General features: G+C 39.6%; 2 protein-coding genes and 4 non-coding genes across 7 annotated transcripts; 1 reads left to right on the forward strand and 5 right to left on the reverse strand.

Annotated features, from left to right (window-relative positions):
• Nucleotides 1-88: 88 nt before the first annotated feature.
• Nucleotides 89-2,601, reverse strand: rpl7a (ribosomal protein L7a; the record flags this gene model as incomplete). The annotated part of the gene is made up of 7 exons (XM_023338145.1): nt 89-227; nt 310-379; nt 626-756; nt 978-1,057; nt 1,345-1,485; nt 2,000-2,149; nt 2,358-2,601. Coding segments are annotated over 7 exons (921 nt in total), but the record flags the coding sequence as incomplete, so codon positions are not given.
• LOC111609606 lies at nt 858-934 on the reverse strand. The gene has a single exon (XR_002753212.1). It is a non-coding gene; the product is annotated as a small nucleolar RNA SNORD36 (small nucleolar RNA).
• On the reverse strand, nt 1,135-1,207 carry LOC111609607. The gene has a single exon (XR_002753213.1). It is a non-coding gene; the product is annotated as a small nucleolar RNA SNORD36 (small nucleolar RNA).
• Nucleotides 1,563-1,626, reverse strand: LOC111609609. Its single transcript, XR_002753215.1, has one exon. It is a non-coding gene; the product is annotated as a small nucleolar RNA SNORD24 (small nucleolar RNA).
• On the reverse strand, nt 2,225-2,297 carry LOC111609608. The gene has a single exon (XR_002753214.1). It is a non-coding gene; the product is annotated as a small nucleolar RNA SNORD24 (small nucleolar RNA).
• Nucleotides 2,602-5,270: 2,669 nt separating the features above from the next.
• usp20 (ubiquitin specific peptidase 20) lies at nt 5,271-21,299 on the forward strand. Of its 2 annotated transcripts, XM_023338533.1 has the most exons (26): nt 5,271-5,454; nt 5,544-5,594; nt 5,816-5,922; nt 6,082-6,135; nt 6,371-6,433; nt 6,741-6,881; nt 6,963-7,065; nt 7,232-7,301; nt 7,426-7,539; nt 7,620-7,713; nt 8,802-9,300; nt 9,387-9,536; nt 10,217-10,329; nt 11,324-11,496; nt 13,673-13,767; nt 13,858-13,891; nt 13,982-14,027; nt 14,124-14,304; nt 14,409-14,535; nt 14,629-14,798; nt 16,057-16,138; nt 16,451-16,559; nt 16,940-17,042; nt 17,130-17,198; nt 17,273-17,441; nt 17,858-21,299. In XM_023338533.1, the coding sequence occupies exons 3-25, from the start codon at nt 5,836-5,838 to the stop codon at nt 17,428-17,430; spliced, it is 2,835 nt and encodes a 944-aa protein (XP_023194301.1). In that variant the 5' UTR covers nt 5,271-5,454; nt 5,544-5,594; nt 5,816-5,835; the 3' UTR covers nt 17,431-17,441; nt 17,858-21,299. The 2 variants fall into 2 exon arrangements, with proteins under 2 accessions (XP_023194301.1, XP_023194302.1); XM_023338534.1 differs by having other exon boundaries at nt 5,271-5,594; nt 7,620-7,698.
• The last annotated feature ends 776 nt before the right edge of the window (nt 21,300-22,075 follow it).

Consider the following 22,075-nt stretch of genomic DNA (forward strand, 5'->3'; position numbering starts at 1 on the left):
TGGTTAAATCTTGAGGTTTGGTGCATATTTTCATTCTATATGACTGAAAAAGTTCCACATTCAGACTGAATAAAAAACACAAAGTCACTTGTATTAGAACATACATTTTTATTCCAAACATTTTAACCAAGCTTGGTTGCCAGTTCCTTGGCCTTAGCCTTCTCCAGCTTAGTGAAGCGGGCTGTGGATTTGGGGCCCAGGATACCACCTCCCCAGTGACGACGGATCTGTAAAAACAATTTAAGTCATTTAAAATAAGTTATCTCCAGGGTCACATTTATAAAACAAAGACCAGAAGTTACAGCTTACCTCCTCGTATCTGTCATTGTAGTTGGTCTTGATTGCTTCCACAAGCTTAGCCAGGGCACCTTTATCCTCACTGAGAAAGATGGAAGCATGACTTAATACTGACATTTTAAAAGCAAAAACCATGTAGCACCACAGCTACTACAGTGGTACATACAACCTTGTTAATCATGTTGGTACAAAATAAACTTAATGAATCATTTATCTACAATGTAAATGGGTAAAACAATTTGAGCTTTTTTCATGAAATGCGACAGTAACCTCATCCTAAACTCTAAAATAAAAACCTGAAAATAGTTTATTTCATGTTGACACTTACGGGTTAACCTGTGTGAATGCAAATGAAGTACACGTTTTCCTGTGCACCAGTCTTCCCAGTCTGGCTTTGCCCTTCACAATGCAGTATGGGACACCCATCTTGCGGCAGAGAGCAGGAAGGAAAACCACAAGCTGGAAAACCAGGACAAATAAAATTTGTTAAAAATCCACATAGTTCAAGTTGGTGTTTAATCTGAGTACTTTATGGAAGGAGAACAACTCTTTAAACGGTCACTGCTCAGGGTTAAAAAGCTCGTATGTTTTGATCCACATAGAGGATTCAGGTGAAGAAATTCAAACATCATTGCCAGTGATCACCTTCATTGTTAACCCAAATTTTCTCAAAGTCTTACTTCAATTGGATCCACATCATGAGCGATGACGACCAGCTGAGCCTTCTTGTTCTCCACCAGAGAGGTAACGGTATTCACACCTGGAGAGAAAATGGAAAAGGAATTTTTAACTTCTCATATGCCAGCACACAAAAGGGGAAAAAAATATTCTGTGGCCAATGCTCAGGGTTAAAAAGCTCAAAAAGCATCAAGATAGGTTTCAGGTGAAGAAATTCAAGTCATCACAGCATCATGGCCAAGTTGGATAAAGCTGAATATTGTGAAATGCCCAATATTTTCAAAAGATAATCTTATTGTCTAGTTCAACATTTAGCATTATTTTATAGAATATAAATGCCTCGTTTTAAATAACTCTTGTACACCTCACCTGCACGGAGGACAGGGGGCCTCTTGGTGGGGGTGTCTCCCTTCCCGGCTGCCTTCTGTTCAGCACGGGCCAACAGCCTCTTCCTCTTCTCCTGCTTGGTTTCTGGTCTGTACTTGTGGGCCAGCTTAAACAGCTGGGTGGCTGGAGCAGGGAACAATACATTGGGTTAATAAAAAAGAAGGCATAAACACCACAAATTAGAAAGAGTTTCAGCTGAATGCATCAGTGATCTTGGTGGAAATGTCATCACAATCAGATAGCAAATATTTCACATCATTTGCAAAGAAACAGTAAAGAATTACAAGCACACACTAGAGATGCATCCATTGACCAGTTATACATAAAATGAGTGGAAGATAGGTCAAACAGTGAATGTATAAATGCCCACTATTATTTTTGTCTGAAAACATGTATTATAGCACTTTCAGAAAAAAGTACATAAATATAAAAAACAAATGGTTAGATTCATAAAAGGGAACATTTCAAAAATGTAATGGGTTTTGATTCCTATATAAAAAAGAATGAACCAGGTCAAACCTAAAAGAAAATTGGAAATATAAACAGGCACGAAAAACTCATCAATGCATCTCTACAGTATGGTTTCTTTGAGCTCCAAGTTTAGACAAAGTACAAAACCAAATGTTTCTAATCTTACCCGTCTGGCGGTCCAGAGCCTGGGTGAACTGGTTGATTGCAGGGGGAACCTTCAGACGCTTGTACAGAATGGAGCGTTGCCTCTGCAGGCGAACATAACGAGGCCATTTCACAAAGCGTGTCAGGTCACGCTTTGGCTGAATATCCTGGCCTGTGGACAAACAAACAAAAAGGTTTTACTTCCAACAGTTCAGAGCATCATCTGCTTCGTCACCTACATCGAGCGTGCATCAGCGATCTTGGTGGGAGATTGTCGTCACGGATGTTAAGATAGCAAATATTCGTTTACATCATCTGCACCATAGGTGTATCTATTAGCCCCAATGGAAAAAACAATTACAAAGATGCTGAGTACTCACCGATGCCAAAGTTCTTTGGCCTCTTTTCAAAGAGGGGGTTGACTACTTTCTTGGGCTCATGTTTTTTAGCCACAGAAGGGGCAGGTGCCACCTTCTTCCCCTTAGCCTTCTTTCCCTTAGGCTGGCAAGATGGGAAAAAAAAAAGAAATGTTAGTGATAAATCTGAAGTATCAAGTTTAGAAGTTTCATGAATTACAAGAAAAGAAGCCTCAGGTGTGCTAATTTGATTGAACACACCTGAAACAAATTAGGTTGTCTACTAGACTGTAGAGCCTGACTACAGAGTCTACACTTGTGGATTCAAGTGTGTTGGAGTTGGGAAAGCCTTCCCAAGACAACAGTTTGACACTGTTGCTTCAGAGAACTATAACACGTAGTGTTCAATTATATTTTGAAAACTGTAGCACACGTAGTGTTTCAAAAGCATTTTAAAAAAATGGATGAAATTGGCTCAACGCTCAAATTCATTTAGGGACACAGGGAGCTAACCACATTGCCAAACGGCATCACTGCAGTCAAATACATTCATTAAATGATTCATGGGCAACTAACATTGCCAGCTTAAAATGTAAGGAACTTGACAAATTTCTTAAATATGTTAAAGTTAAGGAATACATCCTGCAAACCTTCATTACATTAGCATTATGGCCCATCATGCACCGCTAGCAACTGCTAGGTCGACGTCAAGGCCCCATTAGCCAACGCTATTAGCTTAACGTAACCGGAGACTGTCGACTTGGACAATATACAAGTTCATCAGATCTTTTACTAGTTTTAAGTAACAACTCCTATATTAAAATAAAATATTGAATTCCCCGTCCCCGTTTAGCATTAGCTTCTATTTAGCCAATACAGCACTGCTCGTACCGGCTACATTTGTCACTTCAACCCGGTTTTAATCACAAACTGCACCATACAAACCCACAATATCCACACTGTATTAACAACAAGGCTTAAAAGACTTCAAAATAACATTTTGAAATATAATATGAATCATATAAAGAAGGATGCAAGCAGATACAGCAACTTAAGTATTCTCGCTGAAGAGCCAAACATGTACCTACCATGTCGGTTCAGGCAGAAAGGAAGACCGGAGGTTGTGGGTAGGGTAAAATACCGCGAGATTACGAACGCGACTACGTGTACGTAGGAGCGGGTTTAAGTGGGGCTGATTTGGAGTCAGTTTCTTCTCTTGTGATCGGTTGCAAGTAAATTGATTGAACTAATGGGAAACAGACCCCAAATCAGTTATCAGTGTTAAAATTGGATTTCTTTATTTAAATGTGTTTTCATTTACAAATTAGAGCGAGCTTAATATTTTGATTGACCTATTTCGCATCCTCAGTAGCCATATCCTTGGTTTCTTAAGCTACTCTTGTCAGATCTGATTAGAAGAAAACAAAGGAAAGTTAGACGAATACAAGGATTTTGATTTGTTATTCCTTTGGAGTTCGAACATCCCACAAAATGCATAATCTAAGCATATAGTTCCTTTCAAAATATTAGTCTTAGAAGCATTTGTATTTGATGTGTGTAATATTATACTAATTTCTTTATTGTAACAAGTCTTAATAACAAAGCATCCTTCATAATTACTGGCAACCCTGATAACAATATGTAAAACATCTATAGTATGTAACCTTTACAAAAATATGTTTTTTCTATATTTCTTAAAGCTGTCACAAATTTACTATTACATTTATCCACCTTCATTGATTGGCCATACTAACTAACCATAGTGTTTTGGCAGACTGTGTTGCGGTGAACCAGCTGTGGAGTGAGGGGATGTGCACAAGACTGATTGACAGCGCTAAAACCCTCATTCTGCTTCTGATTGGTTGATTCTGACTGAGTGGTTTCTGCAGTTGGTTCTCTGAGCAATAGGATAAGGCAGAGAAGGTCAGTTTTTTTTCACAGATTATCTGTCTTACTGTCATGACATGATCATAATTTTTAACAAATATGTAAAATAAACACACTGCAGCTTTAAGGAGGGCAGGGGGTCATTATGTAAAATCGACCTCTGAGCTTTACATCATATCATAATTTTGTTTCCTCATCAAAAACATGGAATGTTGCTATGATTCTGTCATGCATGTCTGAGAAATCATTTAGTCCTCTGTGGCAGCCATTTAGGATGCATAAACACTTGCTCTCATCAAGCAAGTGTTTATGCTTGCTTGGTGAGCAAGCAGCTCCTTCTCAGAGCTGCAGTGTCCTCCAAGTACTGAGCTAATCATAGCTACTTCTTAGTGCAAAGTTCCTACAAATGTTGTTAAAGGCTGAAAGGAAAAGTGTTGTCCTAAATGTTGACTTAAAAATCTTAGATTTTGCAATTAAGGCCTTGTAACTGGCTTGTGTTTCTTTAAGAAACTCCTACTACTCTTTCAGACACCCTGCTTTAACGTCATCACAATGCTTCTCATTATACAGTTTACAATCGTTCATTGGACGGAGAAGTAGCATATATGATGAGTTCAGCAGCTGCCATGGGAGTTTCAAGGATTCTTCAAACATGCATGAAAGAATCAAAGCAACTCTCCAGGTATGTTTGTTTTTTGTTCAATTAAAATAATATTTTGACATCATTAAAGCTCAAAAACGTCAATTTAATATAATAACCTCCTTTAATAGTTAAGTTTAAATTTGACTTAACTTTTACTTATCAGAAAGATTTTTTTAAACATTTTTTTTTATCATTATTCAGGTCAGGAGGACCTTAATGTATGTCGGTCAATGCACAAGCAGGACCCATTTAAGCGACGTACAAAATCACCTCACTTCCGTAAATATATTACTAAGAACTATAACAACGTACATTTTATGCATCTTTTTATGTGTCGTTTTCTTTTCTTTTCCTTCCTTTTGTCTCGTAAATAATAATAATTTTAATAATTAATTTTTTGGAGTTGAGAGTGTTACCCGGTCTACTCCTGCTCCTGCAGCCTGCGTCATGCCGTGCGATGCGTGCGGTGCCTCGGCTCTGCGGATGGTGACGGAGGGGGGGCAGTTGGAGGATGGTGGGCCAGGGTACAGCGTCGCTCGATCGGCTCCTCTTCTAGCTAGCACACCGTCAGCTGCCTACACTCAAAGCGAGGTATTTTTTATTTTTTTGGTTTTTTTGTGTGCGGAGATGAGATATAACCATCTTGACAGCGGCAGCTGCTTCTTTTCTGTTATTATGAGGCGTTAATAACGGCTGTCATCGCTGGAGAAAGGAGATCTTTCTCTTCTTTCGTGAGTAAACACCGGGGCCTGTCACTTTGCTGAGCTGTCAGCCCCTGCACATACGTTTAGGTTTCAACTTAGAATGTATTTCTTAATGTCTTTACATCACATATGTTTGTGCTGTCAGAGGCAGGGTTTGTGTGATGTCTGTGCTCCCAGTTAGCTGAGTTGCAACAACCTCCTAGTAAATATGTTTGGGTTTTTTTCTCTTATACTGCCATATCTGTTAGGTTACGTCCTAGTTGGGACAATGAGTACAATGGCAGAGCCAGACGTTTGTCCTCACCTGGACTCAATAGGAGAGGTCACCAAAGAGGACCTACTCCAGAAATCCAAGGTGGGTGTAAATTAATTTATTGGTGCAAGTCATTGGCTGTGTGTGTATCATTGTGTCATAACTAACACACACCCTTTAACGCTCTTGTACAATAAGATCTGCAGTATTTTGTTGTTGCACTTTGTTGATTGGAACCCACTCTGTTGCTGTTTTTTGCAGGGAACTTGCCAGTCATGTGGAGCAGGAGGTCCCAACTTATGGGCCTGTCTACAGGTAATTTTATGAAATTGTGTCTGTGAGCCTTGCGTAACGTTGCACTTACTGTACATTATCTTGTATTGGAAAGGCAGGTGTTTGCTCAATAAATAATGATGGTGTGATGCATTAATGTAATTGAAAAGTGCTGCTGTTTTCTGGCATAGAAGCTGAAAGGTATAAGTAATTTTGTACTTTGTGTAGCAGTGGGACAAAACAAAAATAAAATCAGAATTTGTTTTTTGTTTTTTAGAGTGACTGTTCGTACGTTGGTTGTGGCGAGTCCTACGCCGATCACAGCACTCTGCATGCACAGGTAAGAACACCTGATGGAAAATATATTTCTGAAAGGGGTTTTTATGTCTGTAGCACACATGCATGCAATATTTTTTCTTCCAAACCCCAAATATGCACTACTTTAGGACTGGTCTAATCCATATAATCCAGAAAAAAAATATACAGAATAAAATTATGTATGGTTAGATTAGATTAGATTAGATTAGATTAGATAGCATTTATTGTCATTGAACAGGATTCATCGAAATTTCTATGGTGCACAAATGTGAAATGTTAAATTGTTTCACAAACCACTGAAGCGTTTTGTTTCTGGTGTTTTTCTTTAGGCTAAAAAGCACAACCTGACAGTGAACCTAACAACCTTCAGGATCTGGTGTTATGTGTGTGAGCGGGAGGTGTTTTTGGATCAGAGGCCGGCGCTGGTCCCCGTTCCGGCTGCGTCCCGCCACTGCAAAGCTGCAGAGCAGGTGCAAATTGTGGATAAAATACGGAATTACTTTGTTACTGCTCGATGCAAAAAGAAACTCGCGCATTCATTTTTTCCACAGGAAGCAGCTGCCCAGTCAGCAGGCCACCCTCTGAAAGCAGTACCGATTGCTGTTGCGGAAGAAGATGGCTCAGAATCAGAGGAGGACGAGCTTAAGCCGAGAGGTGCAAAAATTGTCTTGGCATCAACAATTCATTCATATCTTACTAATTTTCAACTAAACTTGCTAAAGTAAATATTGAAGGAAAAAAACAAACAAACATGTGTGTGTACACGTGTGTTCATAGCTAAGTTAAATAAGTTCATGGGTCTTGCCCTTGTTGGCTTTAGGCTTGACAGGAATGAAGAATATTGGAAACTCCTGCTACATGAATGCTGCCCTGCAGGCCCTGTCCAACTGGTGGGTTCACCTCCACTTGCCCAATCATCAGGGATGAGCCCTGATTGCTTTAGAATCTTGTTTTGTATTTCTTGAGTTAAAGCGGTCCTCCAGAATTTAACGTTGCATACCTTTTGTTCTCCAGCCCTCCGCTCACCCAGTTTTTCCTGGACTGCAGCGGCTTGGTCCGGACCGACAAGAAACCGGCTCTGTGTAAGAGCTACCAGAAACTCATCTCAGAGCTCTGGCACAAGAAACGGTACAAAGCCACGTCCAACTTTCTAAACTTCTTTGTTTTTGTTTATTTAAATATTTCTCACATGCCTTCTGCACTGTTAGGCCCAGTTACGTTGTTCCGACCAGCTTGTCCCACGGCATCAAACTGGTAAACCCCATGTTTCGAGGTTATGCTCAGCAGGTGAGCACGCAGCAAGTAATTGAACTTTGATTTCTATTCCAATGCAATACTGCAAACTCTGGTTTTTGTTAAGTCAAATGATTCTCAAACTCTGGATTTACGTGTTTTTATCTAAAACTATCCTAGTTCACCTACGATGAACGATCCCAAGAAGGACGATTGAGTTTAAAAAATGTGTTGTATCTTCTAGTTTCGGTTAGCAATTTAACAATTTTGGGCTTTCAAAAGAACCGTTTTTAATAATCTGTCTTTTTAAGGAAGTCATTTCTACCTTCTTCTTTCAGATGTATTTCCTGCAGCTTTAAATGCTTTCTTGCGCAAAATAGAGAAAAGAGTAAAGCAAATCAGACTACTGAGTATGAAAATTACAGATACTTACAGTTTCTGTCCTAAGAGTCCTAAATAAAATTTTTAATTTTCAGGGATTTAAAACGTTTCTTGAAACATCTCCAGTAGCTAGGGACTTACAGACACAATTAAATACAATGTCGAGAGTATGATGTACTGATATTATCTCATTCAGAATAAACAGTAGAAAACAATCCGTGTGAGTTTATTTGAATTTCTAGGACAGATAAAGCCTTATGAGCTCTATTAGGCTACAAAAGCATTTTTGTTCTTTTGATGCATGTCAAACAAAGATGCTTTTCAGCTGAAACTAGAAGGAACAGAGAAAAGACTGTTATTGTTGTATTACAGGAGTTTATGCATAAAATGTTTCAGAGCAAATAACCATAGTGAATGGAACCAGCTTTTTTACACTGAAATCCCAGAGTTCAGCCTGCACTTACCTTACTAAGACAAGAAATCTTACTTATATTTGACCAAAAAGTCATTATTATTAATAATTTTTAACTTAGTGCATTTATTTCCAATTGTGTTTCATCAATATTTGTTTTATTATTTGTTTTATTTGTGTCAGTTTTTAGTCCTTAATAGTTTTCAGAAGGAAACAATTTCTTGCTGCAGAAAGGATGTCCATGTGTTTTTTTCTAATGTCTTGCCAAAGAGCCATTTTCATAGTTTACATTTCTTCTCTGCAGAAACCCAGCTTCTGCTGAGGAAGCCGCAGTCATCGTTCTAATATTCCCCTGTCTCTACAGGACACCCAGGAGTTCCTGCGCTGTCTGATGGACCAGTTGCATGAGGAGCTGAAGGAGCCGCTGACAGAGTGCAGCATGAGCGGCGAGGGGAGCGACGGGGACGAGAGGCGGGACGGAGACCGCTCCCCTTCCGAAGACGAGTTCCTGTCCTGCGACTCCGGCTCCAGCAGTGACCGGGGAGAGGGCGGGGGCCTCGGGGAGGGCGAGCTCCTCCTGCAGGACGAGTGCGATGGGTTTAGGTCCCCGTCTGCGGGAGTGGGTTCGGGGATGGTGATCTCGGAGAAGGAGAGGTTGAAGGAGAGGAGGGTGTCCGGCTCCCCCCTGCGGGGCGGCTCACAGGAGATGGACGAGGACGCAGACGTTGACACGGCGGCGGAGGACGGGGCTCCCGAGAGGGGGGAGGAAGAGCCGCCTGCGCCGACCGCAAACCCTGACGTCCAAGAGGACAACCAGAGAACTACTGCAGGGCAGGTGCAAGTCCAGAGCAACAACACCTCAGGTAGCAGCCAGGATTTTAATTTTTTATTATTCACGTTGAGTCATGTCCAAAAATAGTTATTTTTGGCCTCCGTGTTGCTGTTTAAGAGCCAGACAACGAAGCATCAATGACCCAGCCGCAGTCCACCCCCTGCAGTCCTGTCCGAACCCTGCAGGAGCTTCATCCCAAGCTGTCGTCCAGTCCGCCACGCTCCAGCCCACTCCGCTCCGCAGGACCGGCCTACTCCTTCAAGAAAGGTGAAAACAACTCAGAGATTTTAGAACTGAGGGCTTTTGTTGCGACATTTAATGGGTTTGATTTGGGGGGATATTTCACAGTAATGGTGTCCAAACTTTTTGAGCTGCGGGCCATAACTGGAAAATTTAAACTACTGTTCGGCCACAAAATTCATGAAATGAAAAATACACAAATATTTTGATTTTTTTGTTTTGTTTTAACTGCTCAAGAATAAGCAATTTTTTTTCTAAAATCTTTGTATCATTAAAGATCTAAAACATAAAAAGAGCTTTGGTCTGCAGCCACATTTTTTATACCATTCTTGATATCAGTTAGGGGCAGAACAGAATCATTTCAGGGGCTACAAATGGTCCCCGGGCCACACTTTGAACACCCCTGAAATCCTACATTCATTAAGCACATGAAAACTGGGGACCATTTTCTGTTAACCAACAGCATGTATTAAAATAACATGAGTTTAAACTGGTGAAAGTTTGTGATTTAATCATGTCTGAGCATCTACAGACAGTTTTGTGCCCATTTAGTCAGCTAAATACATAAATAGTTTAGATGTTTTTTTTTTTTACTTCTAGGTCTTTATTTTTGATTGGCACAAAGTACTGAGGACTGCTGTGTTTCAGGTTGCTTTCGCAGTGAAGCCTGTCCTTTAAATTAGTTGCTGCTATGGTTCTTTACGCAGCTCAGCTGCTGCTCACCTCCAGGAAGAAGAAGCAGTCTCACTATCGCAGCGTCATCTCAGACATCTTCGACGGCTCCATCCTCTCCCTGGTGCAGTGTCTGACCTGTGACAGGGTGAGAAGTGCAGCATTTCAACACTAGGGGGGGCTAATCGCACATGTTCCAAATGTGTTCAAAAGTTAAAATGGTTCAAATAAGGCCCGTGTTTAATGGTTAGTCACATTCAGTGCCTTGCAGGATGATTCATGCTCCTAGAACTTGTCCTGTTTTTTTATTTTTTTCAGATTACAAGCAGAAGCTTTGATGCATTTTATTGGGATTTTATGTGACAGACTAACACAAAGTGGTTCATAATTCTGAAGTGGAAGGAAAATAATACACATTAAAAATTTTTTTTGGGGGTTTTACAACTAAAGTCTAAAAAGGTAAAGGTGGGTTTTTGTGCAGGCCCCAGTCTAAGTCCTATGTAGAACCACCGTTTGTTGCAGCCACGGTTCCTTTGTGCTACGTTTCCAGCAGCTTTGCAAATCTGGAGTTACATTTTTTTGCCTCTTCTTGCAAAATGGTTTGATCTCAGACAGACTGGATGAAATTTAATTCTACATGTGAATATGCTTTGATCTAAGTACATACACTGTAGCTCTGGCTGTATGTTTAGAGTTGTTTTCCTTTTGGATTGTTATCCTGGGTTTCTGACTTTTTAAAATACTCCTGATGTTTGCTGTTGGTGTGTTGATTGATCATCTAATCCTGTTCATTCACTACTGTTCTCTAGCAAAAATCCAAGGCCTTCACAGAAGACCTGGGTTGCATTGGATTTTATTTAGGAGTGTTTGGTTAAAGAAGGGATGAACACAATACACACTTTTTCTTCTATTTTACAACAAGGCAGTAACTGTACTAGTAGGTCACATACAATCCCAGGTAGATGCATAGAAGACTGGTTGTTACATTTATAAATCAGAAGAAGTTCATGGATTGAGAATAAGTGATTCTTTACAATTTAATGCTGTTACTTGTAAGTGTGGGAATTTGAATGATTATTTACATGCCAAATCACTTTTATTTCAGAGTGTAGTGTAATGTGTCAGTGTCTGAATGCTTCCAGGTGTCCACCACAGTAGAGACCTTCCAGGACCTCTCGCTCCCCATCCCTGGGAAGGAGGACCTGGCCAAGCTCCACTCGTCCATCCACCAGAACCTGCCGGTAAAGACTGGCGTGTGTCCCGACACCTACGGCTCGCAGGGCTGGATCTCCTACATCATGGACTCCATACGCCGGTCAGCAAATCACACCGAGTCATTATTTAAGTAGGGTGGGTGGAGAGGGGGGGAATGGAAATGCTTTGGGCGGTGAAGGCACAGGATTTTATTTTGACTAGTTCAGATTCTTTATCTGGGTGAAGATTGGAGAAATTTACCTGCGGGTGATATTTTCTGCAGACTGCAGGCAAGCCGCGTCTTGACTCGTCATGCTCATTTTCATACTTCGCTATGAAAATAGGTTGCCAAAAATCAGCCGTTGCAGATTCCAGGGAAATGAACTCTGGCTGCTGCGTCAAAGGAAGATGCAATAACGGGGTTTTTGTAAGCAAAATGCATGTGAGAGCACGCAGCTGGTAGTAGGCCGAAGCAGCGGCACAGGAAACAAAACCCAAAAGATGCTTAGTTAGCTTCTTTGGAATTTGTACAATGAGATCGACCCACGGTGCCTTTATGCTGCCTCTGTCTGTCAGGTTCCATCATAGCAAGATCCTGCAATTAGCCGTAATTGTTTTACACTTTGAGAGAAGATGTGGAGTGAAAATGGAAAAAGCTTCCGAGATTCGACAACCCACTGTGGGCGCTGACAGCGGGAGAGACATTCAGAAGGCCTGAAAGTTGCTTTTGAGCGTGATAAACACTTACTAGCTTGTTTGTCACTTTGCTCTGGCAACATGACGTAAAATTAGAAGTGAGTGTCGCACAGCATTTTATTTATAAAAACGATAAGGCGCTTCCTTTTATCCTGAAGCGATATGTGACCTGAGGCAGAGGAGGCATTTTTCTTACTAAATGAAGGGAAACATGTTGGATTAGCAGAGGGAGGAGTAGGCGGCGTAGCATCAGAGGGAACCTGTCTTTGCAAAGCCATGTAATTACGTCACTGTTGTAAACGTGCAATTGAGAAATAGAAGCTTCTGGAAATCGCCTTGCTGGAGCCTCACTGGGGAAATTCAGGTGGATCTACAGCAAAGTGACAGAATTATTAAAGTGTATTTGTGAGCTTTGGTGTTTAGGTAGAAGTAGACTGGATTTCAGCACAGCTAGAAGATGCACTGTGTGAAGTTGTGATATTCAGCTTGTGCTTATATGAATATTGAGATATCACAATGATATTTTATTGAAAAGTTAAAGGGATGGTGTATTTCCTCTGTATGTGACTGTGTATTGCTATTGCTACATAAGTCTTACCTAAGGTGAAACACTAAGTCAATCGAGAATGAATCAAAATTAATTTTTATTATTATTTTATTAAGAAATTAAGCAGAGAATATAGCATTGACTCCCCTGGCTAGTCCAGGGAAGTGAAGAAAAGATGAATGTACATCGCTTTTAATATCCACCAACCCTCTCACAAAGATTGGAGCAAAAGGGACTATCCCCCCCAGTTTCAGTTTACTTCACAACCTGTATTTGCACCTGCAGACTGTGACCCTGGATGGTTCAAACCCAGTTCAGAAATACCCTTTATTATGTGTTTTCAGCTAGCTGCCTAAAACATGAAGGGTGCTTTATAGCTTTAATCGATTGCTCGATCGATTGATTGAAATGAAACAAAGTTTGACATAAGAGTACTAAAATTCAAAGTTGTGGGGAGAAATCCAGCGGAAGGAAAGTTGAATTATTATGGAGTTAAAGCTAGCAGGAAGACATTTCCATCATCTTTTATATGAGGCAGAAAGACGAATCTCGATGAGCATCGAGTAAATTTAGATTTAGAAGTTAAATGTTCTGACCTAAATCCAATTGAGAATCTGTGACAAGACTTGAAAATTGCAGTTCCCGGTTGCTCTCCATGCAGTTTGTCGTAGCTTACTGGACAAACGGGCAAAAATGTCAGTCCTAAAATGTGCGAAGCTTTTACAAATGGCTCCAAAGGCTAGGAGCTGTAATTGCATTAAATAGTGATTCCACAAACTATACAGAGGCTTAGTAAGCTGGAAGGGTTGAGTGCAAATGGACAGTGGTACCCTTTTCAGATTTTTCTTTGTAAAAACATTTCACAACCACGTGTCTTGTTCCTTCTGCTTCACGTTGGTCTATCATCTGATACTATAAAACCTATGATAAAACTTATCAGAAATTTGTGTTTTTAGCATGAGAAAACATAAAAAGTCCTGTGGTTTGAATACTTTTCCAAGGCCCTTTATGCTTCAGATGATACATCATCTTTTGGTGTTGCTCTTTTGAATAGATTTGTGGTGTCCTGCATCCCCACCTGGTTTTGGGGTCCCATGGTAACACTCGAGGACTGCCTCGCTGCCTTCTTTGCTGCTGATGAGCTCAAAGGTAGTGAAATTTCCTGCACTGATGTGTTATAGTTTTTAAATGTTAGTTATACGTTTTAGTCTGTGTTTTGTTTTGGTTTTTTTTTTACAGGAGATAACATGTACAGCTGTGAGAGATGTAAAAAGTAAGTATATACTTCAAGTTGAATCTTCCTCATTAGACTTTCAAATGCATTTACCTTTGTTTGGTTTTTTTAATATTTTTTTTGCTGCAGATTGCGAAACGGTGTCAAATACTGCAAAGTGCTGAAACTTCCAGAGGTGATAGGTTTTTTGTTTGTTTTTTTTTGCTTTTGATAAGAGGTTTGGTCTTGAGTTGCATAAAGTTCACCTGCAAGTTTTGTGTTTATCTTGCAGATCCTTTGCATTCACCTGAAACGTTTTCGTCACGAAGTCATGTATTCGTTCAAGATCAGCAGCCATGTGTCCTTCCCCCTGGAGGGCCTCGACATGCAACCCTTCCTGGCCAAAGAGAGCCCATCTCAAGTCACCACTTACGATCTGCTGTCAGTCATTTGCCACCATGGCACCGCAGGAAGTATGACAGAGCTTTGTTTCCCGTAGCTAAGAGAAATCCATGTTTGCTTTGATTTGAAAAGTGTTCCTACGTCCTTTCATACACTTTTTTTTTTTTTGACCCAGGTGGGCATTATATAGCTTACTGTCAGAATGTGATCAACGGCCAGTGGTACGAGTTTGATGATCAGTATGTGACAGAGGTCCATGAGACGGTGGTGCAGAACGCCGAAGCCTATGTGCTGTTTTATCGGTGGGTTCAAGGCTGAGTTTACACCGACTGTCTTTTTAAAGAAAAATTTAAACATTTTTAATGACTGTCTGGGTTTTTCATGGCTTAACACAGGAAAAGCAGCGAGGAGTCGGTGCGAGAGAGGCAGAAGGTGGTGGCTCTGGCCAACATGAAGGAGCCCAGCTTGCTGCAGTTTTACATCTCCAGAGAATGGCTGAACAAGTTCAACACTTTCGCAGAGCCCGGCCCCATCAGCAATCACACCTTTCTTTGTCAGCACGGAGGTGTGTGACCATTGTGTTTTCTCCTTTCTGAGGTCAGAATGGCGTAGCCTATAGCAAAGAGAGCATACTCAAAGTTTTCTTTCATGTGGAGGTCAGAGATTTCCACAGTTTTGGCGCACTGCTTGCGGAAACGATTGCATGAAGCGAGATTGTAGAGGATGACTTAGACGTTTCAGATGAGAACTTTTAGGGAAGTGAAAAAAAAAAACAAAAAACAACAACTCTCATTTGGCTAATTCAACAAAAATTATGAAGGTCCAGGACACTGGAGAGACTGTTTCCCCGGCTGGCCTGGGAAGGCGTTCCAAGAACTGGAACACGTGGCTGGGGAGAGGGAAGTCTGGGCCTCCCTTCTTAAACTGCTACCCTCTCGACCTGACCCTGGATAAGCGGAAGAAAATGGATGGATGGATGGATGAAATATTTTCAAGCGCTGTTACCCAAAAACATGAACAAAGCAACAGTTTTCATATTATTTTGGTGCTGCTATTAAAAGAAAATCACTATGTTAACTTTTAATACTTAGGTTCTTCAACTTGCTTATGCACACACTGAAAGGTTCATTCTTTACAGGTTTATCACATAATGAGGCACCATTTTACTACTATAAAAAATGATTTTATGCACTATTGATCATAGAGCTTTACTGTCTTGACTAAAAAATTATCAGCAAGTGGGATGGCAAGCCACTTAAATCTAAATGTACCCAAATTAGCCAGCAATAATATCAACATTTTTAACAATAGAGATAAAGACCCCCGCCTATATTATGGTATTATTTTAAACCAAAATGATACAGTTGACCAAGTTAACAAGTAAACATAAGCAGAGCCAGCTTGTAACCTTTGATAAAACATTTGTCAATTTAATGAAGGAAATGTAAGAAAATGTAGGACTTGCGCAACTCAAACGCTCAACTTTTTTGTGTAATGTAAAAATTAAAATCAAAAATAACAATTCTGGTCCACAGTAAAATAAATATTTTCTAGCCATTAACAGATAACCATACTTTCAGCTTGGGGACTGACAGCACGCAGTGTTCCAGGGAACTCACTAATTATTTACAACATGCACTTTAAACATCATTGAAGAGCTGAGAAATCCAACAAGTCCCAATTAGTACTACATGCATTACATTACAAAAAGAAGCCATGGGACTCTTCTACAACTGTATGGAAATTACTTCCTTTTTTTTTTTATTTCTGATTTACTTTTTCTCTTTTCTGCAGCCTTTTTGAACAGTTTCCTCTCTTCACAGGGATCCCGCCTAATAAGTACCAGTACATTGATGATCTGGTAGTGATAGTTCCTCAGAATGTGTGGGAATATCTTTACAACAGGTAAACAATAATTATTGTTAATAAATTTCACTCAAGGACTCAGACTAAAGTGAATTCTAATCCAGATGGAGCCCCTTTACTGCCTTCTGAAGTAGTATAGAGAAACAGGCAGGATTAGTAATTAAAAGTTCCTTAAAGCAGAGTGTAAATTAAATCCACCTTGACCTATTTTTTTAGTGTGTGATTTTGCTGATTGTATTTTTTTTATTTTTATTTTTTACATTAGATTAATTAAATTTTTTTGATAGAGATCAGTGATCATCCTTATCTCTCCACTAACCTTTCACTGCGTATTTGCGTCACTGTGTTCAGTTTCGGAGGCGGCCCCGCAGTCAACCACCTGTACATGTGCGCCATCTGCCAGGTGGAGATCGAAGCTCTGGCCAGGCGCAGGAAAACCGAAATAGACACCTTCATTAAGGTTAACTCTGCTTTCCTGAAAGGCTTCATCCTTTTTTCTTTTTTTTTTATGTTATTGTTAGGGCTGAACGATTAATCGTGATGGAAGGATTATTGACATAATCATCAACTAATTTAGTAATCAATTAATCGCTAACTGGAGAACAGCGTACTCTGTCGGAATTAAGCCAAAACTGTGCTGTCCAAACTGCTTAATTCAATAGATTTATTTCTAATATTTTATTAAAAAAGCTTAAATGAAAAACTAGCAAAATGTGGCTATTATTTTCTAGTTGTCAGAATAATAGCTATAGCTAAAGTAATCGTTAATTTCAGGCCTAATTATTATTAATCCTACTTGCTACATTTGGGACTTTTCCGTAATTTATGTTTTGCCTGTAGCTGAACAAGGAGTTCCAGGCTGAGGAGGCTCCGTCAGTGATCCTGTGTATCAGCATGCAGTGGTTCAGAGAGTGGGAGAGCTTTGTGAAGGGCAAAGACAACGGTACAAACCACTCACATACACATGTACACCCATGGATGCTGCTTACTTAAAAAAACAAAAAAAAACGCATATTGCTTGTTTTGCCAGAGCCACCTGGTCCCATTGACAACAGTAAAATTGGTGTTATGAAAGGAGGACACATACAGCTGAAGCAAGGTAAACTTTTCTTCGCTAACTAAGATGTGAAGCCTGCAACAGGACACAGAGATGATTATTTTTTTTCATCTCAGGTGCAGATTATGGACAGATCTCCGAGGAGACATGGCAGTATTTGTTGGGGATATACGGTGGGGGTCCTGAGATCGCGGTGAGACAAACGGTGGTCCCAGCTGACCCCGACAGCCTTCATGGAGAGAGGAAGATCGAAGCAGAGACGAGAGCACTTTGAGAGTCACGCAGGTGAGAATCCGGCTTTATAAATTCTACTATATTTTCTAAATATTTCTACTTGCCGCACTAGTTTAACTTCGGTTGAACGTTATCCTCAGTATGTAACACTAGAAAATGAACAGTAGATGTGCAGAGCTGAAACTAGATACAGACTGCGAGAGGCTGTAAATAAGCCGAATGTGGATATAGAAACAATAATTTTTTTTTTAATTGAAGAAAAAAATTGTAGACCATTCATCACATTGCTTTGACTTCACTCTTATGCATTCCTTTTTGGTGGGCTAACGCCATTCCAAAAATACACAGATATTTGTGTTTGTTGCTTGAAAAACATATTAAATAAATTCAAGGGATGTAAATTAAGCTTGGACTCCCTTTGTTTTTGCTTTTTCATACTTGTTTTTCTCAATTTTTTTTCCTTACAGGTCTGATTTCCACTTTCCACTTCTGCCCTCATATGAAGTTGAGGAATTTGCACGTTGGCGAAGAAGCATTACGAGCTCTTTGTAAATGTAGCGACGTCTTATTTTGAAGCTGCAAGGGGTCAAAACGAGACCTAAACATCACCGATTTTATTCATCGGACAGCTCTGAAGCTCTGTGTTTGTGTCACACCTCTGCAGCTGTTTTCGGTAGCCGTAGGCGTCTCTGTGGCCGCTGTAGTGTCTAGACGTCATGTGCTGCTTCCAAACCGGCCGTGGCAGGCGAACGGCACCTGGCGTCACAAGCCAGAACGGTGCAGTGAACGTTGTCGATACGTGAGAGGAGGGCTCCTCTTTCACACTAGAAGCAATTAAGATGCATTACCAAGCTTTCCGTTGTTTAGCTGTTTACTAGTTACATAGCAACAAGCAGACAGAAGCGACAGGTCTCAAGTGAATGAAACGTCTGCACCTCCAACGTCAGCGTGCGCCAAGCCCTCAGGAATGGAAACCTTTTCCTTTCTGTTTGTTTTGTTGTTGTTGTTGTTGTTTTTTGGGCCATGGGAATGGCCGGAGCAGGTTTGTTTATAACTGCAAAACATGCATGTGGTGTGGGTTGTGCACAATCACTTCTGGGCTCAAACTGCATGCAGCTGTAAGTTTTTGCTGACTGAGAAGCTCAGTTGTTTTGCTTAAACGATCCGTTTACATGCTCAGAAATACTCGCAAGAAGACCTTGCTTTTGTATAGTCAGTGTAAGCTCTGTCAGCAAACAGCCATAGGCATGTATAGATGTGAATGTTAACATTTCACTAGTCAAAGTAGATAAGCAGGAGGGATGCATACGTATCTGAAGTGATAAAGAGAATCTTGTGCAATAGATTTGTGATTTTACAAGATCAGTCTAAACGTCTTCAGACTTTATCAAGTGCTACTTGAGATGCATTTAGTTAAAAATAATCATATATATTAAGCAAAACAGAATATAGAGATAAATGCCATTTAGATAAAAGGGGTTGCTGCTGTCAAACCTTTGATGAACTTTTTTTTTTTTAATCTGTAACTTCTTATCCTTGCTTGGCAGGAGTTTGAAGATTCCATATCTATCACGCTATGTTGATGTTTTCTCCCAGGAAGAATTTGTGTCTCATCACGTTTGAGATTTGAAATATGAAGTCATACATGTTTAGAATATAATACAAATTGTATTACAAATTTAGCCACAAAACTTAAAATACAAATTTAAGCTGTTCACATGTTAGGGAACACACATTTATAAAAGTTCCCCAAAATTTAGGGGACGGGAGCATGAAGCCAGAAGTGCTGAATCTTATCAAAGCTTTTCCAGCACAACTAACTGTTGCATACCTTTCTGTCTCTCCCACCTTTCATTTTCATAAGAATATGTATTTCTTGCTAAACACACACAACTGGAGTCATTGTTAGTGTTTATTCATCATACTCCATACATAGTCATATTCTGCTAGGTAAAACATTTTGCGTCAGTGATTCATTTTGGCCAATCCAAAACCATGAGAGTGCAATGAGTCGAGTCACATTCACTACAGAAAACATTATTGTGGTTTGAACAAACGGGGGAAAATTTTGGGGTCAAATGTAAATTTCTCTCCACTTAGTGTGTTGATTTCACAAAGCATTTTGTGACACAGTCATCTACAGTATACTCGATTTTTACATTTTTATTGCAACTATGAAACATCTTGTATCTCATATTTATTCTTCCATTTTTTTATTTTTAAGAGTACAGCTTTGTTTGGTGTGTGATGTGTGAATTCTCAGCAATCACCCACCAGCTGATAAATTGCCGCCTCTTGTTAATTCCCTAAGTCTGAAGAAAATTTGGTTATATTGTAAAACAGAAAAGACTTTTTTCCAGAGACAACAGCTGGTGTGACTAAGTAATGCTAGTTACTTTAAGCTGTTGTTACAGCTGGCTTAGCAGTTTTTTAGTTAGCTAGCACCCTGTAACAGACCTGTAGTAGTTCTAAAGCTCACAAAATAAAATTTTAAACCTTTTGCTTATTTATTTTTTTTTTTTTTACAAAACAAGTTGTATGCAAACTCAATAAATAAAAAAAGGGTACATGCTTTGCTTTGCTAGGCATACTAACATTCCAGACTTTTGGCAGCAGTTTCAAAATGGAGTTGCTTTTTGGTTACAGTCTTCAAAATAAAAAAAAAACCGCCAGACTTCTGTAGCAGGGTTGACTTCTTGGATACAATCTGATAAATACTCTGCTGGCATTTAGACGTGTTAAAACACGAGAGTTCACCTAGCTAACTCTTCAGACAAGGCATTAAAATACAAGCATAACTTACTGTCATAAAATCTATTTATTGTACATACAATGTTTTCCATATACAGCTTGTAGATGTATTTGTATGTGAGCAGCGTAGATGTAACTCCTAATGATTAAGGCTAAAAGATCACTTAGAATAAATAAGGAAAATTGGATTTATTCACTTTTAGTTTAATGTTTTTAAATATGCTTTTTATTATTCCCACCAGGTCTTTTTTTTTTTTTTTTTTGAAGATGGGTTCTATTTGAATTGGCAAGTTTCATTTTCTACAAAAATGTGATTTGTATAATGCTTTCCCACAACAAAAAGTATTTCCCCTCCTGTTTTCTGACTCTTTGTTCATGGATGTTTTCCATGGATAGCAGCCCAAAAATGTCTTCAGAGAAAAAAAAAGAGCTTGGGTCCATGACAAAAAAGTAAATAAGTTTTTATAGAAATCATTTCACTTCATTTCATTTCACCGGTGGCTTATAAAACAGAGAACTTTACTATGTCTATTTAACATTTTAGCTCACAGAGAGCCATGTCTCTGTTTTGTTGTTAAATTATGAATCAGTTTTCAAAGAAAAAAATGTCTCTAATGTTGTCTATTTTGTTTATTGAACTAGTTTCTCTTTTCATACAGTTCCAGATTTTATGTACAGGAGATGTTAATACTGTGGCAATATGTTTTCTATAGATGTGGGGAAGAATGTGCAATCAAACAAACAAAAAACAACTACAGTGCAATCGTAGAGATGCTAGGACGAATAAATGACACCAGTAGCTTGAACAGCTGAGAGTTCAAACAGCCAGCCGATGTAACTTGTTATAATGTGTTAGGGAATGTCTTGTGGTAATTATTACAATAACCCCACCCTGTAAGTGCATCCGCTCCTGTTACGGCACGTATATGCGTGTAAGACTTCAATCTACTGGAAAAAACAAGCATTGCTGTGGTTGGAAAGTATTCATAGGTGTCACGGCACACAGCGGGATTTCATGGGGTCGTGTTTCCCAGTCGTGGCTCTTGTGGTAATGGCTATGGCGATCCTACCACAGTCAAAAGGGATGTTTAAATGTCTGTATAACTGATGTAATTATTATGACTGGTTTAATGATTAAAATTCCCTGCTTTTGGATCTGATTTTTTTTTTCTTCCTTTTTTGTACTGAGGCAGGCGGGGTTAAATGTAAAACATGTGCTGTCAAGTTGCTGTTGGATAAATGTTTTAAAGACCAATGTGTCATTTAGTGTGAGATGGTGGCTGAGTGGTGACATGACTACTTTTTACCCCGTAGTCAAAACCGAAGGGGAGAGTTATGCTTGGTTCACCAAACCCGGGCGTCACAGCGCACTGGCCACCCAAGACAAAATCAGAGGTTGCAACTTCAAAAACTCCAGTGTGAGTTCATAAGGCATGTATTTATTTAGCAATTTCTCCAGTCAGAAGGAAGAAAACTGGAGAAATGTTTTCTGAAAGCAGTAGCTTAGAGGCTAGCACACTACCCATGGTTTAAAAGCACTTTGTGGTCAGTGTCTAATGAACACTTGTAAAAAAAATTGTAATTCAAAAATGTAAAATTCTGCTTCATTTCTGACTACCATTGTTAGTCACAGAATGCTTGATATTTGAAGGACTGCCGCATCTTATGTTATGCTAACACCATCAGTCACAATGCTTGAACTTCAGGAGTTTCTCTCCAATTTTGTTTCCTCACAACATCATGTTTGGTTTTAAATTATTACTTGAAGCTAAAGCGAATGTCCATGTGGTGAATGGAAAGGAAATCAAACAAATGAGATGAAATGCCTTGTCCTGTTCATACCTGTTGAAACCAAGATTTCAAACCTTTCATGATCTGTTTTCTTTTTCAAACAATAGAGAGCTCTACTATCCCATACTGTGTCATGTTTTTCA

This window comes from Xiphophorus maculatus, chromosome 8, assembly GCF_002775205.1.
Source record: "Xiphophorus maculatus strain JP 163 A chromosome 8, X_maculatus-5.0-male, whole genome shotgun sequence".
Lineage (NCBI taxonomy): Eukaryota > Metazoa > Chordata > Actinopteri > Cyprinodontiformes > Poeciliidae > Xiphophorus > Xiphophorus maculatus.